Genomic DNA, 13,370 nt, shown 5'->3' with positions numbered 1-13,370 from the left:
AAAACGGCACAATCGCCATTACATTTTTCATAACAAAATCGGTGGCAGTTAGAACAATATTTTTTCACAAATTTTCTATTCTGTAATGAAAGTATATTTTTTGTTTCATGACTTAATGCTAGATGACAAGCAATGAAAGTGTAAGAGCAAAAATGATAGTAAAAAAAAACATCCACATCTTGTACTGGTTTGCTGTGTCATTAAAATAACACGAAAGTCAAATTGGGAGCATCGAAAAACACATTCAAATGTTGTAACATTTGTGAACATTCCAGAGTCTCATTTTAATTTGCCTTCGCAGGACTTTACAAACTCCCACGTGTTGTTTAAATAAATATATATCCAAGATAACATATTCCGGCTGTATTACGAGACAGGTCATTACATTTCAAGATATATGTTCGTTTTAAGTATTGTTTCTCGTGCTGGGAGTTTCTTCTTCACAACAAGTTCCCAGGACAACAAATGCAGGAGTAGCCAGCACACGTGCGCTCACTGCCGATATCTAAATCCTCATCACCCTGCAGTAGCTCACGCCCACTGCCGTTTCCTCGTCCATCTGTGGGGTGTGTACGCGTTTGGTGTTCTGCGAAGTGCTGATCAAGTAACGTTTCTTTTGTTTAAACAGATGAGAGGTCAAGAAACCAGGTGCATCTCATTTGCAAGTGACCCGGGCGACCAAAACGGCAAACCGTCGTATACTGGCCCATTTGTAGCGTACATCTTTCAACTCGCGTAATCTCGAATATCAGAAAACTGAATTAGCAAAAAATAAAAACCAAAGACGTACATTAAAAACACATCAGCATGCTGTGTACATGAATTTCTCCAGAGGATCCATATTGTTTGGCAAAATAATTTAGCTTCAACAACGGCCGTCAGACGCCACGAAGAGACGCTGATATGACCACTCGTGCTCGGCCCGCTGCACTCCGAGGCCAAGTCAAGTGCCGAAGGCTCGCTGGCAGGCGGGTCACGGGTGAGACGCCAACGTTGCGAGGCGCAGCGGAGGGAACGCGCGCAAGGAGGACGACGTCCACCTCGGAGACGGAGCTATGCAATTGGCTCGCGTGCGGGCACACCCTTGTTGTTGTTACATCGCACAACCGGTAGAGGTAACGACAGACTGGGGCGGGGAGGGGGGGGCTTCGTCCGGCAGTGGATACATCAACGACCGTCAGCGTCGTCGGTCTTTGATGTATCCACTAGCGTCTCACTCCGTGACACAGTAACCTGGCTAAATGACCCATTTTACTTGACCGTCGAAGCCCCTGACGGTGTGCACGTACGTGTGTGCGCGTGCACGGGGTGTGCGGGTGGGAGTTATCGTCTTTCTGACCGTGCCGGGGTGTGTTTGAAACTTAAAACAATCACCTCAAAAGTTTCCCCTCCTCTCTCCCCGCCCCACCACCTCCCACCAAAACAGTTTCCGGCAGAGGCGTCCTGAGACCGCCGATTCCCGGCGCTCTCAGTCAAAAGTTTATGCAAACATCCGGTTATCAGCAGGGATCGTCATATCCGGAGAGCAATGGCCACATCACCGAATTGCTGACGTAAGGCCTGTGTAGAGACAGGCTCTCCCTTTGTTGAAACGCTCTCTATTTTTATACCTCGTGTGTGTTTTTCGTTTTTTTGCAATAACACGGGCCCAACAGATTCCAAAACCCCTGCGCTCCTCTGCGAGGGGGAGGACGTGTTATTGGTTACAAAAAAAAACAGCACGCACGCACGCACGCACGCGGATTTCTTCGTCTCTAATCTCAGCAGGGAATTACAAACCGGAATCCCTCTCCATCATCTCGTATTATTATTATAAGCAGCCGTTTTATATAAAGCAATGGGGGAGGGAGGAGAGGGGCGGGGGGGTGGTTGGGCGGCCCCATCCGTGCGTGCGCGCTAACATTAGCGGGCCACACTGATGGATACGGGTGGCCTGATCTGTTGGGAGGCGTTTAAATTAGCGTTCTCTGCCGTTGACCGAGGCACGGCAAAAGTCTCAAGAGTCTTTGTTTACCGAACGGACGTCAGCGAAGGTACACCGTTGGTAAACTCAAGGTGCTATTGAGTCAATGGAGCACGTGGCTATTCGGTTCATAAATTCGCTAGGAACTGCAAGCGAATAACACTAAAGCCAACAGACGCTCTGCGTGGATGACGTAATTTGTTCGCACTCGCTGGTTACTCTTGGAAACCACAGTGTGTACGATTAGCACGGTTGGCTACGACCGGTGTGGAAGAAGTTCAACATACATACATGTTGTTCTAGGTTACCATATGGATCTGAATTCTAACATAATTTATATCGGCAGATTCATACATGATCATTCACCAATGACTCTCATGTATGAAATAATTTCACACGTTTATAAATCCCCTCACGCACCCCCCTGGGACATGCCGTGCACCCCCGGTTGTGAACCGCTGCTCTGGACGGTATTCTTGGACTACGATTCCACGGTGGTCAGACGTCTCACGTACGACTTGCGAGTTACCCACACTTCACTCCACGCGCATGCGAACCCGCCAATCGATAAACTGCTGCGAACCGATGTATCCTGCCTGGGCGGACTTACCGGCTGTTGGAGGGAGGGAAGCGAATGGGGAAATGAAGGACGCGGCATTTCGGACGGATGGCAGCCTCCAAGTCACGAGGCCGATGGTCGGGAATCGCGTTCATGAAACCCGAGATGGAGCCCAGGAACGACTCCATGTTGAACCGCGAGTTGAACACGACCACATCTGCGGTGAGGCTGAAATTGAAAAAAAACAAAACACAGAACAGCAAAAGCAAAGCAGCAAGCCAGCAGGAAAGCGAAATTTAACATTTTGAGAAAAACCTAGGGAGTATTATTGCTGATTGGTACAGAGGATTAAGCCCAAGAAAGATGGAGCAATGAAATTAGAAGCCGGATATAAACACACTTCTTGGGAGCAAGTCCAGCTGTGCAGCTTATATCTGAAATACTGTGCTTATATCAGAAGTTGATCTTTACTTACTCCCACCAGTGCAATGCAAACACGTGTTGCCTAAATCACAACCATGCGCAGATAACAAAATAGGCAATATATCTCCATCACACATCTGTCTCTCCTCGCAACATTTACAACACAACCCCTCGGCCGCACGGCCTTAAGGGAGTGCAAAATTTCAGCAGCAGTGGTTCAGTACAAGCAAACTCTGGATCGGTTTCGACAAAAGTACTGAATCAATGCTGCTGAAATGACATACGCAGAAGGCCGTTCGACCGATAAATTGCATAAGATACTTGAATTGTTAATGTGCAGAGACAGATATAATCATACTCCCCACGACGCTCATGATAACTTAGTTGTGCCATTACATGGGGCACCACGGTGGTGAGATGTTAACTACCTCGCCTGGTATGCAGGAGGTCGTGGGTTCGATCCCGACCCTGACGCCCGCTGCTGTATATGTGGAGTTTGCGCGTCTCTCTCCCCGTGGTCGCGTGGATTTTTCTCCGGGTCCTCCAGGTTTTTCCCTCCACATTTAGAATCAATACGCCGTTCAAAGTATTTGGCTGCAATAAATGTTCACGCGACAAGCCACTTCGTTGAGGCTATCATTTGCGCCCTGGTCGCTTCTGAAAAAGAGCTACATAGCTCAGCGGGCCTCGCCTGCTAAAAAAACCAGCTAATTGTTCTACGTGACGCGCGCTTGTACCCAAGCTCGCATCGCACCCGCAAAGTGGCCCTCCGTCTCACCGGCGCGAATCGGCGGCACGGTAGGCCCGCACCCCGTACGTGCCCCCAGCGGTACTCACCAGGACAGCACTTGGTTGTATCCGTACTGAAAGTCTCGCTCGCGGGCACTGCGCACGGGGTACACGAGCTGGTTCTCGTGGAAGTAGAGCACCTTGTGGAGCGTCGCCAGGTCCGGCCGCAGCGCCACGACCTCAGCGATGTTCAGCACCGAGCTGGCGAACAGCACCCTGTGCAGACGCAAACACACACCATCCCCCGTGTGGCCTTGAACAGACCGTTGGGGGTCAAGTGCTGTCCGTGAGCGGCACCGAAACGCGGGGGGTGGCGTAGCCAGCACCGCACCCGCCCCGCCCGGCCGCCTTTGTCTCCCCGGTACAGCAGATCTCAACGGTTGCAGCTGCCAACCAAGGGTTGGCATAGGATAGGTTCTGAAATCACTCACGACTAAATGTTGGCCGAGGCTGGGGATCAAACTTAGGCCACTGGGTTCGTACAGCAAGAGCGACTAATCACAATGCCACCGATCACAAATAGGTATAAAACAAAGATCCCACGTGATGCCAACATAGGCTATTTGGGCAGGTGCTGTTAACGAGCACCTATTAAGGCCGGGGATGGCACGCAAGTTCGTGGTGTGGCTGAAACTATGCCCAACTGCCTTTGTCTCCCCAATGCTGCTTGTTTCACACACCACACAGCACGCACTACTCAGCGGAGGCCTGAAAAACAGTCTGCAATCACTCGCCACTGATGCTGGCCATGTCCAAGAATCAAACTGAGGTCGATGACAAAGAATCCCCGTATAGCCGTAACAGACTGTTGGGGCAAGTGCTGTTAGCGAGCCGACATTGCACATGAGAGGGTGGCTGTCTGTCCCCCCCCAGTGACGATGTTTACACACCGCACCAGGTACTCATTTGAGGCCGAGCCGACCTAGGGGAGGCCCAGAACCGATTCAGATAACCGTCGCTGGTGTTGGCCGTGAGCGGGAATCGAACTCGGGTAGCCGTTGCACTCCCGCTCCACCAAACAGGCAGGCACACGCATCCAAAACGTGGGGCAGCATCATCAGGAACGAGCTCACAGATGGGCGCGCGCACAAATACGTGAACACACCCATCTCCTAAGTTCAAGCCACAAGACAGCACAAAGCAGCACGCTCACCACTACGCGCGCAATGCAAACGAATGCGGAAGCGGAGGACAGGAGGCCACCTTTGCGAGATGCAGACACCGCGCACAACGAGCGAACGCCCATCTTGTAAGTCGAGCCGGCGTCTCTCAAACTCCGGTCCGCGCGGAGCCCCCTCCTGCGGTGCGGCTTTGTTTTTTTTACGATTACCGATCTTTTTTTGTTTGTCCATTCGTATGCAAATCAGGCCGTTACATATCGGTCGCATGCTCCTGATGGCCGGTAATTGAAGAAGGCTGCACTGCGGGGGGGGGGGGGTGGGTGGGGGGGGTGGTTGCTGATGCCTGCCATGGTCTGGCAGACACCACGTGGAAATTTAATACAAATTAGTTTACGTGGTAATGGAGGTCTTGATTACCTGAATAGCTTATTTACCCAGGGAAGCCTCAAGACACTTTTTTTTTTCCGGAGGGTTCTGCCAAGTTATCAGAGTAGTAGGGGGGGGAGGGGGGCAAGATTACCACGTGCAATTGCAACCGACAAATTTGCAGCTAATATTTCAGCTCTGGGATGCTTGGCCAATGCCAGTTACTGCGTATGTTTTTTTTTTTAACTACGGGAGGAAACCAGAGAACCCCAGGGAAAAACCCATGGAGAATAGGGTGAGAACATACAAACCCCACGGAGAGATGCATCCGAGTCAGGAATCGAATCCAGGCCCTTCTTGCCGTGAAGGACAAGTAGATTGTTGTCCTTCCCCTCCCCCCCCCCGCACCTCCGATTAGCACGGTTGCCTATGTACGGTGGTGAAAGAAGTTCAACGTACGTATGCACGTACATACATACGCACGTGCCCACTGCGCTACCCTGCTGCCCAAAAGACGCCCTCACCTGTAAGAGTGGCTGGCAGGGATCGTCTGCGAGAGGTAGAGGGCGGAGGTGCGCGCTCGCCACGGCCACTTCTTGGCGGGCATCGTGTGCAGCGAACAGCCGGTGCCCAGCTCCTGTGCCAGCAGGTCCATCAGCTGCCTGTCGGAACGTGAACACGACGTTACGCAACAAGACACAACGAGACACAACGAGACGCAGCACAGCACAGCACCCTGTCACAGTTCGGGCTATTGCCTGACGAAGCTGGTTGTTGTAATCACCAGCTAATCTTTCACAGTACTCGAATTGTAAATGTTGTTGTGCATTTACTCTCCAACACGCCGGTGTGCTGAAGCGGTAACTAAGTGGCACGTTTTGTTTACGTAACAAACTTTAGTAATTGGCTGTGTCGGGTGGTGGTGGCGCGAGTTTAACGACACATTAATATTACTCGATCTAACTCTCTGTCTGCTGCTCTATTCATTACTAGGGATCCGTGACCTCTCCATGATGTTGGGCTCTGCTACAACACTGATTTACTGTTCTCCCTGTTACATTTACAATGCTATCTGTCAATCATCGTCTCCTTCAGCCTCTCAATTCCTTCTCCTTCCACTTGAACAAACATCGACAGTTTCTCCAAGTTTTGCCCCCATCACACTTATCCATGTGTCCAAAGTGCTTTACTTTCCATCTTTCTATGACAGTGTACAGCCGAGCCATTGCACTAAACTCTTGTAGTGCTCTTTCATCGGTTCTTCTTGCGGTCCACAGCATATGCAGGTCTTCTCGAGCACTACAGGTCTTCTCGAGCACCACAGGTCTTCTCGAGCACCACAGGTCTTCTCTAGCACTACAGGTCTTCTCGAGCACTACAGGACTTCTCGAGCACTACAGGTCTTCTCGAGCACTACAGGTCTTCTCGAGCACCACAGGTCTTCTCTAGCACTACAGGTCTTCTCGAGCACTACAGGTCTTCTCGAGCACCACAGGTCTTCTCGAGCATTACAGGTCTTCTCGAGCACCACAGGTCTTCTCGAGCACTACATGACTTCTCGAGCACCACAGGTCTTCTCGAGCACCACAGGTCTTCTCGAGCACTACAGGTCTTCTCGAGCACTACAGGTCTTCTCGAGCACTACAGGACTTCTCGAGTACTACAGGCCTTCTCGAGCACTACAGGTCTTCTCTAGCACTACAGGTCTTCTCGAGCACTACAGGTCTTCTCTAGCACTACAGGTCTTCTTGAGCACTACAGGTCTTCTCGAGCACTACAGGTCTTCTCGAGCACCACAGGTCTTCTCGAGCACTACAGGTCTTCTCGAGCACCACAGGTCTTCTCGAGCACTACAGGTCTTCTCGAGCACTACAGTTCAAAGGCTATGACCTTCCTCCTATCTGCTGCATCTCATTACCCAGCACAACGAACTAATTTTTACGGTTACAACACAAACGCTGGTCAAAGACATAACAGCCAACATTCGTCTTCCTCCCACATGGTTCCAGCCAAGGCTTAATTTCTCCTGGAATATTTTCAGGCCACCCCCCCACCGCCTCCATTTGAAAGTGGCAGGGGAATATGTTCTGGAGTTCTGCCCTGGCAGAAATTAAGCCCAGGTTTTAACCTCTCGCGTGATTTTATAACCACCGCGATAGCCCTCCTATTCTCAGACGGCTTTTGCTAGTGCGATTCATGTCGCGGGTGGGTGCCAGCCGTCCGTCCGTGTCGTACCTGTGTGAGCCGCCATAGAAGGGCTCGATTAACAGAACAGCCATGCCGTTCGCTCGTAACGGCTGCACACAGCAGCGCTGCCGGCTCTGGTGCTCCTGCAAGAGAGCCACAGCATGACATGATTTAAGTCGACTTAAATCTGCCATTTACAGGCATCGCTCGGCACACGAAACATAGCGTATCCTGGGAAAAAACTTGATGACCCACAAGTTAATTTGTCCGGTTAAGTGTTTATCTGCCCCTACTGGACATTTGTGAAAAATTGATTTATAGCTAATTGGATGGATTCCTCCAGCATAATAAGTAATTTTTTTTCCTCCGAATGTTATTCCTGTTGTGCTATTGGTGTCAATTCATGAGAAAAATGATTAATTTCTCTTGCCGACTCGTAGTTAGCGAACGGCCCACAGAAGCGAATATCACAGAAATACCTCCAAGACCTCTGTAAGCAACCTCTCGCCCACACAGTATGTGGCAGTAATCTCCCAGCCACCCTGCTCCAGGGAGTAATGTTTTTCACATGGCAGTCAAGCATATTGGCACAAGACGAGAGGAAAGTGGAAACAAATGACGAGATGTGCAGTGGACACCTACAGGCTATCTGCCCATGCATCGTGGTGATGATGAAGTGCAAAACCAAATATGTGATGATTTTTGTGCAATGGTGACCGTGCTGAGAACATCAGTTTACAATAAAAACGAGAGCAGAAAGTGCATTCAAAATTGTTTTTTTTGTTTGGGTCAGATCACGCGAGTACAATACCATTGTTTCGTAGAACTCTCCTCCACACAACGGCAATCAAGTTAAAAACGATTAAACTCTTCTTTATTTTACAAGGTAAGGCCCACTGAGCTATAGAGCTCTTTTTCAAAAGCGACCTGGCCGCAAATGATATCTCAATGAAACGGCTTATCATCACGTGGACAATTTATAGCAGCCAAATACTCTAAACGCACGTTTATAAATGTGAAGAAGAAAAAACGGAGGACGTGGAGAAAAATCCAAGCGACCACAGGGAGAGGGATATGCAAAATCCAAATATACAGCAGGCGTCAGAGTCCGGATGGAACTCATGACCTCCTGCATCCCAGGCGAGGTAGTTAACATCTCGTCACCGTAGCGTCAAGTTGTCGCGTGAACACGCCAATTTCTAATGCTTTCAGAACATCGGTTTGTTAATGAGCCATTCGCGTTATTTAACAATTCGGGTACGACGTTTCGGTGGTAATTGCAACCAGTATACTCTTTGGTTCTTTCGGTAAAGTCACGTAGTTAGAAATAAAATAAATCACGACGTTTCGGGCGCAACACAAGCGCCCGTCATCAGGTGGGACAACCACAGCAAGAAAAAAATTGCTGAAGTGATTTTTTTATATTATTTTTCTACCTACGTGACTTTACCGAAAGAACCAAAGAATATGGATTCCTGCAGTCACGAAAGCTTCAAATAAAGATTGCAACCAGTATAATCAGGCGATTGCCATAACTAAACTCCTGTATTTAAAAACATGTGCTCCCATCCCGAGGCGTACATCGGCGATGTGACATCAACCCCGCCTACACAGGTGAGATTAGACGTAATACCTGGCGGTTGTCTGCAGGTATTCGTGTAAGTAAAATCCTATTCAGATCACTCTGCAGCCATCTGCAGGGGAGGGGGGAATTAATGATTAATTTACTATCAAAAGTGGATGAACAAATGGTTCCAATGCAGCCAGGATGATATCAAACTATTTTCAGTAAATCATGCGCTGGCACGGATTATGGCAATACTTTCCAAACATGAATCTCTCGTTCCTCGGAAATATTCCGATCAGCTGCACGGAAACTGTAGGTGGTGGTGGTGGTGGGGTTTGCTGTCAGGGTAAAACGTCGTTTACATACTTGTAACAAACCAAAAAAGGTCGTGTATACGCCATGCTTTATCTACCCAATTTCTGGGCAACGCTCTGGTCAATTTGACCGGTTTCCGACGCTTGGAGGCTCGTTAACATCGGGATCATCTCAACGGGAGCGATGTTACGTTACGGGCCGCTGAGGCTGCGGCGGCGAGACGCCGTTGGGGGACATCCATTGAGTCGGTCCGCACAAATCTGTCAAAACTTGACCCCTCCGTGTAGGCACGCGAACTTTTAACACCCCCATCACCCCACCTGCGTACGTTCGCCTGACGCACCTCCCCCACCCCCCCCCACCACGAATCCTATGGAACGGCCAATATTTAATCCACGCAGAAACGATCCAAGGGTTAATAATATTCACGTGTTTAAGCAAACAGATAGTCCAGCGCCGGACTATCTAACTCATTTGAAAGCCAATGTAGACAAATTATTATCGAGGCTTCACCACCCCCGCTCCCCCTCCTATGCGTACGCACATTGTCAGTAGACCCCCCCCCCCATACGCAAGCGTACGCATTTGGGTTAACCACCCCCTAAAAGGATGGCTCCTTGCCACAACGCATTGTCGAGCTGCAACTTCTCTGCTCCCCACCGGCTCCACCCTGCAGCGCCCCCTCACCCAGCCGCACTGTCCGGCGTGCAGAGGACTGCGCTGGTCAAACCAAACCCCGCGCAAAATTCGCGCGGGGATCGGGAGGGCGCTCATCCAGCAGTGGAAAGACAACAGGACTGTTCAAGAGCGAAACGGGAGGACTTCTACGGGAGGACTTCTCCGCAGCCGTGGCCGTCGCCTGATGAAACTGGTTGTAACTACGGGCGAAACGTCACGATGTACTCCCGATTGTTAATGTTGCGGTTTCACTCTCCACCACACACAAACCGGTGCGCTGTACTCGTGACGAACTGGCCACGTTCTGTTTACCTCGATAACGGGACTTGTATGACTTTTACGTCCACGGTTTGCGTAATATCGGACAGTCCAATACGCACTGGGTGCGTGGGTGGGTGGGGGGGGGGACGGGCCCGCTAGCGGAGATGAGAGCCGTGCTGGCTCGCGTGAGCCGGGGGAGGACGCTTTGCTCCTCACCCTGACGGGGACGAGACGAGGTTGGTGGTGGCGGTGGTGGCAGGAGGACTCGGTGGACCGAGTAAATCGCCGCGGCACGCACGTGGACGTGCCGCTTACACGTGGGGAGCCGGCGTGACCTCTGCCCCCCGGGACGTCAGCGCCCCTAGCGAAACGGCAGCCGCGCGCGGTCAAACACACGAGCTCAAAAAAAAAAAACGCGATTGCGAACTCGATCTATCGAAAGTTGTGCAGTCGTCTCTCCCTCCCTCCCTTCGTTCGTTCGTTCATTCATTCGTTGGTTCATTCGTGCACGCAATCGTTGGTTAATTCAGTCGGTAGCGATTTTTGATAGCGAATGCATTAATCGGTAATTACACCCATTGATTAATGGATCCATCACACACTCATTCGTTCACTTATTCATTTATCACGCAATGCATCGATTAATCGATTATTCATTCATCGATTTACCAATATATTTATCGACTAATTTATCGTACACGCATCCATTCATCAAATATTTTTTTCAGTTATGCATTCGTCAATTGATTACTCATACATAGACTCATTCATCAATTGATTAATTAATCGAGTCACCATACACTCATTGATCCATTGATAATAACCGTACTCTCATTCATTCATCCATCTATTCATTACACATTAATCCATAACAGAGTTTACATGAGTGATAAAAAAGTGAAACTCATCTCTGATGGTGAGTCTGAGCCTGTTATGGAAATTTCACGTTCCATTCCACGTTCCTATGGCCGGATGCCTATAATAAAACCACCGGGAATGCACAGACTATTGTCATATCTCGGGAACTCACCATGCACAACTGGTTGTGTTGAATTGATGTGGGGCTATGGCAAGGCAGCAGGAAAATCAATGTCTATGCACTCACATCTATTCCCCCTACCTTAATTTACATGTACCGACCAGCGTGGTGAAGTATGGTCATATATCAGTTTAACACGTAGGCTTTCGCGACCAATATTCATAATAAAAGTTTTTTTGGGTTAGATCGAGTTATTTTAAATGTGTCGTCACCCTCCACCACCCGACACAGCCAATTAGTGAGAGATTTGTCGCGTAAACAAACGCCAAATAGTTACTACTTGAGCCCACCGGTGTGATGGAGAGTGAATCCACAACATTTACAATTTGAGTAGCACGACGTTTCGCTGGTAATTACATCCAGCATCATCGGCCGATTTGCCAGAATCTAACCCAACAACCTTTATTATGAATATGATCATATAACTTCCATGACCCATAGAAACCATTGTGAGTGCATCATCCAGCAGTGGCTTGACGAACGCCTGCTCGTGAACATGGCCAGGAATATGCTTTCCAAAGGCACACCGCTGTTGACTTTCCATAGGAATTGTGTATTTATTTTATCGACCTCCGATGAACGATGGTGGGCTGAAGCGATCCCTTGCGCCGATTGCGAGCCAAGGACTTTTCAAATCGCGGCGACACTCAGCCAGAGATATAAGAGCTTAATTGCTCATACGATTTCCTCCAATATAAATAAAGATTCTGAATACGCGACAGCATCATTTACTTCTTCTTCCTTTGTATGGCGGATGTAGTAGATGCAGAGCAACGCCGACAATTTCATATTCAGGTGGTGCATCATTTACTAAAACCATTGCAGGTACTTGACACGGTGTATGTTGAACTACTTCATTGCAGCCCATTGCGCTGAGCAGTACTTATGCCCCACAACGTCATCACAGCCAAAGTCAATCCATGTCCTCACCCTGGCTGAACAACAGCAGATGCGACCTGCAATTGCTTAGCGTGTGTTTGCATGGGCATCAGCTTACGAGTGTGAAGGGGCCGAAGTGCCGCGAATGTTTATTATGTTTGGGGGAGCGTTACAGCGTGTGGGACAATCTGACCTTACAAGAAAATGTGTGAAATATGGTCTCGTTGCATAATTGCGCCCTCATTTATTGTATGAACTCATTTAAAACAAAGGATCCACCCTTGATCACAGTCAGCTTATAATAACAATGATTCCGGGCTTAATGCCACGCGAATATTAATTTGATTTATTTCCTTGAGTCTCAAGTCTCTCTTTGTTGCTGGGTGGGCTTTGCTACTACGTTGGGCTATTTGGCCAATTCAGTGAATGAGATTTGGGGAGGAAAAATGGATCAGGAGCGGAGAAAGTCTATCGCGCTTTCGACGGAGGAGGGTGACACTCAACACTCACCTCTCTTGACCACTCCTCGCGCAGGGCCATGCCTACAACACCTGGCAAGCCTCGGTGGTTACCCATCAAAACACTAACCAGGGTCAATCCCACTTAGCTTGAGATCCCAAGATATCCGGGCACGTTTATGGCGTTAACTCACCGAATGGCTTCTATAACTATCCACGTGATGATAAGCCACTTCTTCGTTGAGCTATCATTTGTGGTCAGACCGCTTCTGACAAAAAAAGAGTGGGCCTTACCTGGTAACATTTTTACAAATTTTTTTAATGTTTTTAAATAGTTTTTAGGATAAACTGAAAAAAGTTATTGTGCTTTTCTCCACGCCTGTGTGCCGTGCGAGTATCTTTATACATTCAGTTGGCGTGTGTGGTGACGCTTAAAGAGAATGTATGGGAGCCCAGTTATTTCCGTTCTGCGTTAATGCACTGCTGTCATTACTTTGTTTCTTCAAGGCAAATAACACAATTAGCACAAGATGAATAATGCACGTTACGTGCGAATGCTTTTAAACGCAACCACTTGTTTATTGAAACGGTCAAAATCAAAAACGTTACACTTAACCGTAGTCACGAGAAAAAACCTTCAATGTTTTGCTTATCAACGTCGTAAATTATTTTCAAACGAATTGTTTTATTTTTTTTTATTTTGCTGACACACGTCCAAAGCGGAAGCCTTTCGTGCTTTATCATTGATATGAAGTGGTTTTTTTT

General features: G+C 48.8%; 1 protein-coding gene across 4 annotated transcripts in view; it reads right to left on the bottom strand.

Annotated features, from left to right (window-relative positions):
* Window positions 1–13,370, bottom strand: part of QTMAN (queuosine-tRNA mannosyltransferase) — a 35,380-nt gene that overhangs the window by 17,954 nt on the left and 4,056 nt on the right. Inside the window, exons 1-6 of one of the 4 annotated variants that reach the window (XM_076071675.1) lie at window positions 10,446–10,633; window positions 9,042–9,102; window positions 7,457–7,551; window positions 5,746–5,883; window positions 3,783–3,950; window positions 2,574–2,750 (exon numbers count right to left, since the gene is read on the bottom strand). In XM_076071675.1, the coding sequence (XP_075927790.1) occupies window positions 2,574–2,750; window positions 3,783–3,950; window positions 5,746–5,883; window positions 7,457–7,500 (527 nt within the window). In that variant the 5' untranslated portion in view covers window positions 7,501–7,551; window positions 9,042–9,102; window positions 10,446–10,633. Of the gene's footprint in view, window positions 1–2,573; window positions 2,751–3,782; window positions 3,951–5,745; window positions 5,884–7,456; window positions 7,552–9,041; window positions 9,103–10,280; window positions 10,417–10,445; window positions 10,634–13,370 lie in introns of those variants that run through there. The other 3 variants (XM_032965529.2, XM_032965530.1, XM_076071674.1) reach the window with 3 other exon arrangements.

Source organism: Petromyzon marinus, chromosome 34 (assembly GCF_048934315.1).
Source record: "Petromyzon marinus isolate PM22_M1 ecotype Great Lakes invasive population chromosome 34, UKy_Petmar_22M1.pri1.0, whole genome shotgun sequence".
Taxonomy (NCBI): Eukaryota; Metazoa; Chordata; class Hyperoartia; order Petromyzontiformes; family Petromyzontidae; genus Petromyzon; species Petromyzon marinus.
The sequence above is the reverse complement of the archived record's forward strand: the minus strand, read 5'-3'. Positions and strand labels throughout refer to the sequence as shown.